The sequence below is a fragment of the Primulina eburnea genome, chromosome 14 (genome assembly GCF_022965805.1).
Source record: "Primulina eburnea isolate SZY01 chromosome 14, ASM2296580v1, whole genome shotgun sequence".
Taxonomy (NCBI): Eukaryota; Viridiplantae; Streptophyta; class Magnoliopsida; order Lamiales; family Gesneriaceae; genus Primulina; species Primulina eburnea.
This window is the reverse complement of record NC_133114.1, coordinates 24,697,681-24,711,851: the sequence shown is the minus strand read 5'-3', so window position 1 is coordinate 24,711,851 and position 14,171 is coordinate 24,697,681. Positions and strand designations below refer to the sequence as shown.

The 14,171-nt window shown below is 35.4% G+C and overlaps 1 protein-coding gene across 1 annotated transcript; it reads left to right on the top strand.

Annotated features, from left to right (window-relative positions):
• The first annotated feature begins 11,662 nt into the window (after nucleotides 1-11,662).
• LOC140812306 (probable protein phosphatase 2C 8) lies at nucleotides 11,663-13,563 on the top strand. The gene is made up of 3 exons (XM_073170542.1): nucleotides 11,663-12,387; nucleotides 12,817-12,922; nucleotides 13,053-13,563. The coding sequence occupies exons 1-3, from the start codon at nucleotides 11,731-11,733 to the stop codon at nucleotides 13,331-13,333; spliced, it is 1,044 nt and encodes a 347-aa protein (XP_073026643.1). The 5' UTR covers nucleotides 11,663-11,730; the 3' UTR covers nucleotides 13,334-13,563.
• The last annotated feature ends 608 nt before the right edge of the window (nucleotides 13,564-14,171 follow it).

Here is a 14,171-nt window from a genome sequence, read left to right as displayed (position 1 = left end):
AAAAAAAATTCTCGAAATAAAAAAAATAGAAAAACCTCCAACAAAAAAATTTAGATTCCCCAAATAACTTTACATCAGAAAGATGTAGAGCCTGAATCAAAAGTATTTTTAGATGACGTTAAGAAAGCATGTAATCCTTTGTGATCCCCTTAAGCCTAATGGATGATCGAATGGGTTAAACATAATTCGAATCATCATCTTTTACATTCAAGCCACAAGTCCTACCCTTAGCCCAAAAAATGAAAACAAGAAAAAAAATATTTGTACCCTAAGGCAGTACAGTACGTACATGAATCCAAGTTACACTAGTGAAAATAGTTTCCTACAAAAATAAACATAAAAAAGAGAATGTAAGGTGAGGGAGGGTGTGAAAAAAAGAAATGAAATTTTATTCCAAATAATTCAAAGCAAAAAAAAAAAGGAAAATGTATGAAGAAAAAAGATATCAGATGAAAAATCTTATTGTTCATAACTTAACGTGATCATTATACTTCCTTCCTTGTGAACATACTATATTTTCTTTGGTAGCACATAATGGATGTGTGATGACTTGTATGGTGCTTTGATCTCTAGAAATATATCAGAAAATTCGTTGAGTGGATAAATATGAGCTACAGAATCACCACTGAACTAGTTTTTGCTTCTTTTTTTTTTTTTTTTTTTCATACGTGTTGTAATTTATTTTGCTTGAGAGCAAGCAGAATGCTTTTATGAGGAGGTTCATATGCGTTGATTTTAACTATTTAAGTGTGTCATGTTGAATCCATTATTGTATTGTTTATGTTTTTTTGAGTATATTTTTTCACATTTATTTTATGCATTTTGTCTCTATTCTTATGAATGTATTTCTATAGGAAAAAGTGGCGAAAGTCAAGACTCGAAGGTGGCGGATAGCAGAACTTGGCAGAACAAGTCGTACTAAGAGGTAAAAAAATTAGGGTTAATTGGGTATCAGTACCCAATATAAAAGAACTTGTGTTTTAGTACCTGGTGAGAGAAAAGAAATTTTAAAATGCCAAAATTGCCCTTGTCTTTTATTTAATTTTAATTGATCCCCGCGCTCCCGAAAATGGTATCAGAGCAGGTTGATTTATTTCAAACACAAATTTTATTATTACTAGCAACTAAATGTACGAGAAGGAGAATTTCGAAAATTATGAATCCGAACTTTAGTTCGAGAACAATAATTTACAAGAAATATTCCAATATTTTGGAATATACACAAGTTTATCTAACTATTGTTTGAGATCAGAAACGGGAGAACAGAGGAAACTCATCCCCTGATAAAAGAAAGCAGTGTTTGCAAAACGTTGCATACACAAAAGGTAGACTCTTACAGGCCAAAAAGACCAGATCTTCATTGATCTGTTAAATATGCCAGGAACTACCATCCAGTTCGAAATTGAACTTATTTCGCTAGAAATAATTCAATTAGAGCAAGAATTACAGCGAAGTACATGCTTCACTGAACTCAGCACAAAAGGTATGCGTTTACAAGGTCTAAAGAACCGTAAAAACATACTTCAAAATCTACTCAGAAGAAATTCTTCAGAGAACAATGGATCTGTATAGACGGCAGATTTACGAAGGGAAGCTACTGCACCCTCAGGTAAAATCTCAGGTAAACTTATGATACAAAATAATAAGTTTCTGGAGATAGTTCCAGACTCCTCTAAGCTCTCTTTAGACCTTAGAGAAATTCAAAAGACAGTCCAAAATTATGGCAATATGCTGTATTTTGTACCACAACGAGTTGAAAAGATCCTTGAGACTCAAGAAGAAATTCTGGGATTAATAAAGGATATTCAAACAAGAATTCAGAAACTAGAACAACAACCAAGTTCTAGTAGAAGAAATTCAGGAGGTTGGTTACCACCATCCTTTGGTACTGAACCTTTGTTACATCAACAAGGAAAGACCAGAGTGGTGTCAAAACCTTTAACTGAAGAAGAAAAGATGATCAATCTAATCAAATCTGTCTCAGAAAAGAAATTCATCTGATGACAACTTTAGAAAGGATTGGTTTGGAGGATCTACAAGAGCTTGCGGAATCTTTCGCCAATCTCAAAGTAGTAGATCTAAAGATGAACACAGCAGTAGGTGAAACACCACCTGCAATAATCTGGTCATCTTCTCAGGAACCACTAAGGGAAAGTATGGGATCTCATAATGTAAATATGAGAGAATCTCAGACTGATTTCCATACTGGTGGAGGATCACACCCGGCGGGAACAAGGGCAAGGAGAACTCAAATTCCTTTGCACCAAACACCCTATGGGAAAACTGTTTTAGATCCTATACATCCTTACGGGGTTATGCTTAACCTTGATGTATTAGACTTCAAAAACAGAGAAGAACTCATAGACGATTGGACATCTGCTATGAGAATTGCAGCAGGAACACTTGATCTCAACAAAGAAGGATTCATTAAACTTTTGGAAATGAGTCTTATGGGATCAGTGAAAATTGCTTGGGACATGACTTCATCAGACATGAAAGAGTCAGTCCTAGTTGGAGAATCTCTTAGTGAGATCGCGGGAAAAATGGCTACCCTATTTAAAGCACACTTTATAGGGGTAGACTATTTCAACAGTCAAGATACAGAGAAGAAGAAGAAATACACTCAAGCTCTGTATAGTCTTGAATTACATGACATATGTTTGGTGGATGAATACATTATGTTATTCACTAAATACAGATGGAATTCAGGAGTCGAAGAGGATATAGCTATGCAGCTTTTCTTCGCAAAAATGCCGAGCCCTTGGAGAGAAATGCTCATAAGGGAATACGTACCTGGTAATCCAGATACGTTGGCAAGAAGAGCCTCTTTCCTTAAAGGAAAACTGGCAGAATGGTGCCATATGGCAGCATTACAAAAGAATTACAAACGCTTAAGGGGTATCAACAAAAGAACTCCTTTGTGTTGTAAAGAAAATGATCTTCCAACAATTATTGGAAGTAAACCACAGAAGCATAAAAGGAAAAGCTTTAGGACTCATCCTTATGCACGAAGTGGGAGAAGTTCTTGGAAACCAAGAAACGTATGGTCTAGACAGAAAGCCAGATCTTATAAATCTGGACAAAGAAGCGGACCATCGAGAAGTAGGATATCATCCCAAGCATCGAGTTCATCTCGAAGCACAGGAAGAACACCTACAAAGAAAACTTTCAGAAGAGCTCATACTAGAGCCAATGAAAGTTTCAAGGATTGTAATTGCTGGACATGTGGAGCAAGAGGTCATATTTCGACCAACTGTCCAGAAAATGAAAACAGAGGTATTAAACGCTTTGATCATACCCCGGATATTGAAGAAGCAGTTTATTACCAAGATCTTATTCAAGTATACCGATTTGAGGACATCGCCTCAGATGAAAGTATATATGAAGAAGAAGAAGTCTTAAGTCAGGAAGACTCTGATGGAACAGAATCGGAATCTGACTGAAGAAGAGGTGTTTCGACACGAAACACATGAAGATCTGTCTGGGTTTTTCAGTCAGACAACAATATCTCATAACATGGTTCAAAGAATCATGAGAGAAAATCCGAGTCTACAGAGATATCAAGGTTTCTCTGCAGGACAGGTAGAAAAGTTCTTAGGAAGTCTTGGCCTAAGAAACAGAAAGCATCATCTAATCTATAAAGTTTCTAGAAGGGAAATGGCAATCCCAATGGAACTTACAGGAAATAGAATGGAGATGCAGCTAATTCCTTCCGAAGAAATCAAGGAGGAATTACAAAAACTCAAGATAGAAGTAGCAAGGACTATGTCCTGGATTCATATAGGAGCTATCCAGATTATGATAAAGGCTACCTTCAAAGAAGGGATATATTCACCAATTGATATCGCTATATACGATAAAAGAATGGGGAATCTACAAGATTCAGTACTGGGGACAATCTCAGGAAACCTCTGTGCAGGAAAAATTGTAGGAGTAATCTATCCAAGGATAGCCTACAACCTGGCAGATCGAGATTTCAGCCGAGCCTTGACATTGCATCAGAACTTCAAGGAAAAAAGGTTGATGAAAGAAGGTAATAGACCATATTCTATTACCTATCAGATTTCATATGCTCTATCTAATACACATCATTCTGAATTGTTTATTAGAAACGAGTTTATAGAAATCCCTGAAATATTCGGAAAAGTTGCACAGGCAATTTATCCAGAAAGAGTCGAGTTTCCTTTAATACAGGAAACAGATATCCAGATCCAAGACAAACCGATTCTACAAAGGAATCAAAGTCTTAGATTGGAACCAAGAAGACTATCTTTTCAAGGAGATAGAATTACAAGTTACAGATGGGATAAAAGGCCTGTCATAGACACCCAACAGGAGCTGAAAAGTTTTTCTACAATAGGAAAACTTAGATGCCCGGAAGGATGGAAGGAGGTTGAAATAGTATTTGATATTACAAAGCAAAGGAATCAATTTCCTTGTAATTCAATATACTATTTAGAACAACCTGTGATGGGAACTTACCAAGGACTGATTAATATCGGAGAATTGGAAGTCCATATTCAAGGAATTCCGGGAAAAGAATCAAATCGACTGATTCTTGGACTAGAGTTTCTCGAGGAACACAAACCTTGGAAACGTCTAGAACATGGAATGGAGTTTATGGCAGAAGAAAAAATGTGGAAAATCCAATGACCACAAGTCCATTCTCCATATACATTCCAGTAGGAATGTTGTATGAACAATATAAGGCAGAATACTTTGCGGCATATATTGATTCAGGTGCTGGAATATGTACAGCAAAACGAGGCGTTTTTCCAAATACTTTGAAAGAAGAGTTACCAAAGATTGCTGGAAGAGATTTTTCCAGAAGAATCTTAATCTTATGTAAAGGGATTAAGATGACTGAAATTATGATTAGCGGTGCTGGACAAACACCTTGGTACAAGGTAAAAACACCACCAATTTATTTTCATGATACAGGAGCTGACATATTGTTAGGAAATAATTTCCTACAAATGTTCAAATCCTATACACAAGAAAATGAGACTAGAAGATTAGTGTTCACAACACCATGTGATCACAAAATCATAGTCCAGAGACTTCGAGAAGCATTTTACAGAAAATTGCCGATCCAGTTTCGCAGCAAGTGTGGTGATTCAGGAAAACTTCTGAACCCAAAAATGAAGGATTCAAGACGGTTTGGAGAAACAATGCTCCAGTTGAGAGCAGATAAAGAACTCCAACCAGAAGATATAGAATGCCTTAAGATAACTCTACAAACAAATGAAGTAGAGTTCGAGTCTAAGGTATCATTGGAAGATGTCAAGAAGAGGATCAAAGAAAATTACAACGAAGATCCCTTGGCATGGTGGGACAGAAATCAACTCAGGGCTTGCCTTAAGATTAAGGAAGGCAAAGAGTATGAATTTGTCCGTTGTAAACCCATCCCAATGAACATCATTGATCAGAGGGATATGCAGATTATAATCAAGGAACATTTGGACCTTGGATTGATCAAAGCAGGAACGTCACCATATAGCAGTCCAGGTTTTCTAGTAAGAAATCATGGTGAGATTAAACGAGGGAAACCCAGATTGGTTATTAATTATCAAGAAATTAATAAGATTCTGGAGTTTGATGGGTATTTTATACCTAGTAGAGAACACTTGATTAGTTGCATACGCAACGCCAAGATATTCTCTAAGTTTGATTGCAAGTCCGGATTCTATCAGATTCGGATGCAGGAAGAAAGTAAGAAATTCACAGCTTTCTTCACACCACAAGGACATTATATCTGGGAGGTATTACCAATGGGATTGGCTAATTCACCACAGATATTCCAAAGAAAAATGGATAATCTTTTTAAAGATTATTTTAAGTTTATGTTTGTTTACATCGACGATGTTTTGATAGCATCTAAAGATATGAATGAACATGTTAAACATTTGGAGATTTTCTCTAATGTTTGTAAAAAAGAAGGACTGGTTTTGTCGGAAAAGAAAGCAGTCATTGCTACAAGAAAGATTGAATTCCTCGGAATTGAAATCGATGAGTCAGGAATAATTCTGCAAGAACACATAGTGGAAAAGGTGCAGAATTTTCCAGAGAATCTCAAAGACAAGAAGCAACTTCAAAGTTTTTTAGGGGTTGTTAATTTTGCTGGGATGTTTATCAAAAACCTAGCAAAACACAGGAAAGTGTTCAGTCCATTGTTGAAAAAAGATGCTAGATTTATATGGACAGAAGAACACACAAAAGGACTTATACATTTAAAGAAGGTTTGCAAAAATCTTCCAAAGATGGCTATTCCTCAAGACGAGGATGATCTGGTATTATATACCGATGCCAGCGATCATTGGTGGGCTGCAGTACTAACCAAGCTCACACCAGATGGAGAACAACCATTCAGATATTGTAGTGGGTTATTCTCAGATGCAGAAGCCATAAGATGGCATATCAACGAAAAGGAATTCTATGCAGTAAAAAGGGCTTTTGAAAAATGGCCGTTATTTTTACTTGCAAAGAAATTCACTTTGAAAGTTGATAACACTCAAGTTAAAGCCTTTTTAAGGAATAAAATTGAGTCTAAACCGGAGAAGGCTAGATTATTACGATGGCAAGCTTTATGTCAAAATTATATTTTTGATATTATGATAATAAAATCTCATGAAAATATTCTTGCAGATTTTTTAACAAGAGATGGACAGCATTGACATTGATGCTATTATCAAGATGCAGAGGCATTTGAGGGAACACCTTGAAATGCTTCAAACCGAGTTCACCAAGTTAGCTGTTAACGCAGAAGTTGCGGGAAGACTACAACAAGCTGATAAGAGAATTGTCTCTGATCGAATTACAGGATGTTTACAGGCATATACTCAGTTATGGTCTGTAACACAAAGGCCTATCCTCCAGGGCATTGAGAGACCACTGGTTTCTCAAATGGAAAGTTTTCGAGTACAGGACTCTATACCTGTAGCGGGGGATTCAAATACCCCTTGCACAAGTGTTAAGTCGGGATCATCACCAGATGGGTCGACTGAAACAAAAATTGAGACTCCTGATCCTTATCTTGAGTCCTCAAGTCAACCCTTCACCTCGGGGATTGAAGAGGGAGAGATCAACCTTAGGCCTCGTATTGACAAAGGCAAAACTAAGGTTGGTACTAACGAAGCAACCATTTCTCCATTTCAGGTTTACCAACAAAATTGGGAGAAATTAAAAACAAGAATTGGCATTAACCCAGCTACCAATCGGGTTGATGTTTCAGGGAAATATCCAAGGGTATGGATGAAACAAAATTCGTATCCAAAGGAGGTTAAAGCGTGGTATGAATTCGGGGCTCTTGCCTCAGTTTATACTACATCACCCAGCTTTCCAGAAATTTCAGGTCTACCAAAATGGATCCAGGAAGGTGTTCACGAAACCTGGGCGAATAATGATTATTTGTCCAGAGGAGATGTTTTGGAGCTATACTTTTTTAGTGCAGCACCAGAACCAGCAGGGAAAGGTTCTCACGAAGCCTTTCATTTCATCAAGCTAAGGAGGCCAGATTCAAATGTCCAGAAATTTATCAAGGACCCTCCGACAGAAGAAACACCCCTGGTGTCTTCAATAACTGAAGATGATATTTCTACCAGAAGAGCTTGGGGTATTTGGGTCTGTCTCACTGAGATGGACAAAGTCAAGTTTCCGTTCAAATTCTACAATCATTCAGTGAACGGATCATTCCTGTTAAATACCATGACAGGAAAAACAACAAGTTTTACAGAAGATCTATTTGAAAAGAAAAGAAATCTTTTGTGGAATAGCAAGCTGCCGGCAAGTAAATAAACTCGTCGGAAATTCTGTAATATGGCACATATAGGAAGATGGTCTGAAAACATCTGTCCAGAATGCCAAAACCAGAAGGAACCGGAATTTGGTAAAGGATTCAAGCCGAGATCTGATCGGAAACACTTTACCGATACCAGTACAAGTGGGGATGGACCACATTCACGATTTCCTCGAGGAAGCCGAAAGCCGAAGATTCCTCGACAAAATTAAAAGGAACATGTGACCCTCCATTACAAAAGCAGGACCACTACCATGTGAGTGGTAGAAACAAGACAACCACTAATTAGTGGAAAAGGACAAATGGACCATCAATAATAGATGGTGGATGACACATTGGAAACCACAAAAGGAATCCAATGAATAAAAAGTAAATTAACTGGTCCCAAAAATTCATCTATAAAAGGACAGAATGGAAACCAGTTAACACACCAGAATCAAAACTTAAAAATGTATAGGGTATATTTGAAAGTTTTGAAAAGAAGATTAACATACAAGAGAAAAGAGGCAGAAGCTCTTAAATGGTTAGTAAATCATTTCCGAGAATATAAAGGAGATGAAATTACTGCCGATATATTGGAAACTCATCGTCAATGGTATCTGAGAGAGATAAAAGAGGATGAGAAGTTGATGTCAAGATTAATAATCTAGACAGGGACCCCTCAACCACCAAATGGTCCCCAATACAAGCTGTAAAGGTTTATGAAGATTTGAAATCCGAAGTTCAAATCCGAAGGAGCCTTCTATAAATAAGGCAGAAGAAGGAAGTGAAGATCATCAAATATTTTCTCCATTTCTTTCATACAAGGTTGTAATATTTTCTTTTCAAGTTTTATGAGTGTTAAGAGTTCAGCTACGATAAGTAGCTAAACAAGTTTCTCCTCCTCTACAGGAGGTTACTATGTAATAAATAAATGCTTGTGTTTGAATAAAAGAGATCTTTTGCTCTAGCCCCTCTCATGTATTATTTTCAAAATTTTATTTTATACTGTACACTCTAAGGTAGGAAACGAATTAGAGTTGTGCCAAGTGCTGCTGAAGGAATCTGCGTCGGTAACCATCGATTGCGATCGCGTGGTTAGGCTGTGAGGAGCAGTCTGTAAAATACGGTGGATATAACCCGGTGGCACTCCGGTCAAAGAGGTATAAGGTTTAATTTATTTTACGGAAGCATGATGAGCCGTTAAATTTTAAAAGAAAAAATCAATTATTTAAATTAAAGCATAAAGGGTATATTGGGAAGTTGGGTACTAAAACAAAAATTGAAAAACTTTAGGTACCGAAACCTAAGTTACCCAAAAAATTACTGCCGCAGCTAGGGATGAACAAGATTTCGGTTAAACCGAATTAACCGATTTTAATTCGGTTCGGTTTTCATCGGTTATGAAAATTAATTCGGTCGGTTCGGTTATAACTAAATATTTCGGTTCGGTTATGGCTAATTCGGTACGTTCGTTAACCGAATTAATCGAATGCTCACCTCTAACCCAGCATGAATGGACAGAAATCCTAGGTCTGGACAAAACATGTCATGCTAGGACGATAAAAAATGACCTCCCAGTCAGGGGCGGAGCCACCCTTAGGCAAAGGTGGGCTCCAGCCCCACCCAAATTTTTTTTTTTTGTTTTTCTGTATTTTTTTATTTTTGTTTTTAAAAAGTGGGCTCCAGCCCCACCCAAATTTTAAATTTTTTTTTTGTTTTTCTGTATTTTTTATTTTTGTTTTATTTTTTGGTTTTGTTGACTTTTTTTTAATGAGGTAAATTTGAAGAATTTTTGTTAATTATGAGTAATTTTTTTAAAATAACTTTATGCAAATATCTATAATCAAATTTGATTTTCGCTCGCATTTTGCTCAAAAGGTTGAAGAACTTAATGTAAGTTGATTTTTAAAATGAACTTTAAATTCCAAATATTTTTTCAGACTATATTTACAATAACACACAAATATATTAAATTTAACTAATATGATAATATAATTGTGCAGTTATTACATATTTTATTATATCTTTATTTAATTTCTATTAATACTAAATTTTTTTATAGAATTTTAATTTTTTTAGTATGAACTGGTATATGTATATAAGAATTGATTTTGAGAAAAATAAAATACTGATTTTGAGAAATTGCGCAAATTTTTCATGTGAATCGTAGTATGTGATATTATATGATTTATCAATTATTTGAATTTTGTGCATAATGACGTAAATGATGTATCAAGCATTTTGTTTTCTATTAATGTCTATATTATTCTTTGATGTTTGTAAATATCATTTTTTTTTATCATGGTTTTAAAAATGAAGTGAACTGACTTTGGCTTTTTACCAAAACGATTCTTAAGAGTAAAAAATTTGAAAAATCTTTTCTGGAATAAGATAAGGCCATACATCAATTCAGTCTATGAGTGAAAAAAATATCGATTTCAACCCAAATAAGTTATCAAGCTGAATTAATTTAGAAAATCAGTGAAACTTGTTAAAACAACTCTTCGTAACAAGATGGAAGCATAGTTTTTCAGAGATTCTATGGTAACTTACATCGAACGAGATTTTGTTGAAAAAATTGATAACAATTTAATAATTAATGAGTTTTATTCTAAGAAAAAACGAAGAACACAACTTCAGTAGTTTTTTAGCTCCTTGTTTTTGAAGGTATTAAATACTCTTGTTCTATATTTTCATTAAGTCAATGTTTATACATTTTTTATTTTAAATTTTTTAGTTAATTATTTATTTTATTTAATATAGTATAGGACGGAGCCAGCCCCAGGTATTTTCAAATCCTGGCTACGCCCCTGCTCCCAGTGCGATGTGCAAAAAATGTCAAGTTGAAAAGAACAATTCATGCTAATGTGGCAAAATAATTACCGCCTCAATGTGACGCGAAGATAGAAAAAATCTGAGCAGAACAAGCAAGGAAGACTTATGTGGACTCTAAAGTGCATATCAAAATAAAAAGACCTAGGAGGAGCTGCAGAAGAGGGTCGCCATCTTAAGAGCGGAGAAGAGGGAGAGAGAGAGAATTCGAGAAGGAACTAAAAATCCGCACGACGTTTTCTCTTTTTCTTTTTTCTATTTGTTGGAATTAAAGAGATCCTACCCAAAGCAATTATGTTTTGATTTATTTTTTAATAATGAATTTTGGTTTTAAGCATACGTGATTATATTATTATGTATATTCTATCTTTGGAGCATGGTCAACTTCGAATTGTTTTATGTATCATAATTAAGCTCGACAGAAGATAGAGTAACATAATTCATGCATATACAACTTGCCTAGAAATATGAGGTTGAATACATGTTGACAGCCATAATCCAATAGTTCGAAAGCTAGAGGATTCCACGGTTTGTTAATTTGATTGTAATTGTTATATAACATAAGAACATTTGGTTAATTATATTAATATAGCTTGACATATTTTATTTATATGTTAGAGAATATAGTAAGAAACATGACTTATAAATTGAAATCCCACCATTAAAAAATATTAAAGTGTAAGAGAACCTATATTTTAACAATTGCTTTTTTTATTATTTGAATTATATTGTGTGCATACTTATTTCATTATTAATTAATTTTCTGATCGTTTTAGTTAATTAAAAAATATTGTTTCAGATAAATTTGTCATATATCAATTTATGTGAAAACGATATTTGTATTTGTTATATTAATTATATTAAAGTTTAATTAATGGACTTGTGAAAATATCGAACAAATTGAAGAGATTCAATTGTTTTAAATTATTATATTAGAAAAGTTGTATAAAAATAATTTTATGAAAGAACTAAATATATATTTGTTTCTGAAAAATAAAAATAAAGAATATTTCGTATTTTAATACGACGAACTTTATTTCCAATTAAATTAAATGTACATTGGTTCCAAAAAAAACTATACATATAATGAGCTTTGGGCCACCCATGTTCTAGCGACGGAAATGATGGCGGATTCGAGCAAGGAGATGGTTTTCTGCTCTAAAGAAACGCAACAGCCTCGTCGGAGAAGGTCCGAAATTAAGAGATTAAAATCGGCTCTGACGCCAGAGCTCGAATCCTATCCCAAGAACACGAAGACTTCTCCGGCGGAGGAAGAAGAAGGAGGAGGAGAACACGGAAAAGGGACGCCGGAGAATGAAACCCGCGGGTTAGTATATGGACACGTTTCCATGATGGGCCGGAGGAGAGTGATGGAGGATGCAGTAACTGTGGCGCCACAGGGTAGTCTCGCCGACGAGTACTCGTTTTTCGCGGTGTATGATGGTCACGGCGGGGCTATGGTGGCAGAAGTGTGCAGCGAGAGGCTTCACAAGTGTCTGGAAAAGCATATAGAGAACATGAAGAAGCAGCCGGAGGAGGATGATTTTGATTGGAAGACGGTAATGGAGGACTGTTTTAGTAGAATTGACGAGGAATTCGAGGAGAGCAAGGGGAAGGAGGTGAGAGCAAGTACCGCGGCGGTGGAGAAGAGGACGATGGGGACGACGGCGGTGGTGGTGCTGGTGGGGAATGGGGATGTGGTGGTGGCAAACTGCGGTAATTCCAGGGCGGTGCTCTGTCGAGGTGGAGCTCCCGTGCCTTTGTCTAGTGATCATAAGGTTACCTTTTTTGTCCTACTTTGAGTTTTTGGTTTGCAATATTTGTTTTTTTTCCCCAAATTATGAAGTGTAAAGAAAAACATTCTAGATCCCTTATTTAAATCTATATTATTTTATTTTTTTAAGATTTTAATCTCGACCCTTCTCGATTTTATTTTCACCGGATATACGGTGTGATTTAAAAATATATAATTTTAATTGAATTTTTGGCATCCTCCTTGTCCATATTTAATATTTTTCTTTTAACTATGTAGTATGATAATATTTAACAAGTTACGGTTTCACATATTATATTTTGTAATACATATCTCTTATTTGGATAAATGAATCCAATTACCTCTACTTTAGTAACGTCACCTTAATTTATCCAAATTTCACAATTTGTTTCCTTAAAATTATCGAATATTTATATATATTGTGAATATTTAGCCCGAGCGACCAGACGAGAAGGAGAGGGTTGAGGCTGCGGGAGGAAGTATCATAAACCGGAAGGGTTGGCGTGTACAAGGGGTGCTTCCCACTTCGAGGTCCATAGGTACGTAATTACATAATCCACTCTTTAATTTCTGGCATACAAGTTTTGGATTTTTCTAAATATTTTACAGTACTACTGTATTAAATTAGTATATACACACTGAATGTATAATGTATGTCTCCACCAACAGGCGATCATCACTTGAAACCATACATCAGCTCCCAGCCGGAAGTCACGGTCACGAAGCGAACCGAATCCGACGACTTCCTAATAATAGCAACGGACGGGCTGTGGGACATGGTATCCAACGAATTAGCATGCAAAGTTGTGGAGAAGAGTCTCCGTGGGGGACTAGGGAGCCGGAAGTCAGAGGGACAATGCGCTTCGGACGCCGCGGCCACCCTAGTCGAGCTGGCCATTGCAAAGGGCAGTAGAGATAATATCACAGTTATCGTCGTACTGCTGCAGTAATAAAAGATGCAACAATTGTGGTAACTCGTAGCTCAATATTTGGTCTCTTTTTTCTTTGTGTTGTTTTTGTGGCATGTTCATGGTTTTCTAGGATTTCGTGTGTGTTTTATGTGTGGTAAAGTTCATTTTGGATTGAGTTGGTTTTTTTTTTTTTTTTTTTTGTCGTGCTTGTGAGAGGGTTGCTGACTTGCTGTTGTACTATAAGAAGAAGTGTTTTAATTAGGGGTGTCATCTGGTACGTGGATCGGGTCGGATTGATGCATAATACTATTTAAAAAGTGTTAACTCAAATTCGAAGCAACCCAAAAAATCACAACCCGCTTACCCAACTCAATTTGATTTTAATTTTTTAAAATTTTTTAAAAAATAATATAAAATTAAAAAAATATTTTAATTTATAAACATAAAAAATTTCTCATATATAAATTAAATTTTAAAGTCTAACTATATCAAATAAATAATTGTTTAAAATATTAAAAATGTACAAAACAAATATTAATTATGAAAATTTATGGTATAAATATATAATAAATATATTTTCAAATATACCATATATAAAAATGCAAGCAATATTTATTGATTATATTATTTTTTTTAAAAATAAAAATAAAATTTTCGGATCAACTTGGATTGACCCTCATCCAACTTGAACCCGTTTATTTTTTCGGCGAACCCGAAAACCCCAAACCCAAACTTGGTTTTTTCGGATCAACGTGTGTTGGGTTGACGGAACGATCAGATTTTGACACCCTTTGGTTTTAAACGAAATGTTGTGTTTTGATGGTTTTAAAGTGTGTTACATCACAATTTTAGAAGCGGGCCGATAAATTGCTACTAA

Coding starts and splice junctions, on each gene's coding strand:
- LOC140812306 (XM_073170542.1), top strand. CDS start 11,731: ATGATGGCGGATTCGAGCAAGGAGATGGTTTTCTGCTCTAAAGAAACG. Junction 12,388..12,816: donor CTTTGTCTAGTGATCATAAG/GTTACCTTTTTT, acceptor GTGAATATTTAG/CCCGAGCGACCAGACGAGAA. Junction 12,923..13,052: donor TCCCACTTCGAGGTCCATAG/GTACGTAATTAC, acceptor CTCCACCAACAG/GCGATCATCACTTGAAACCA.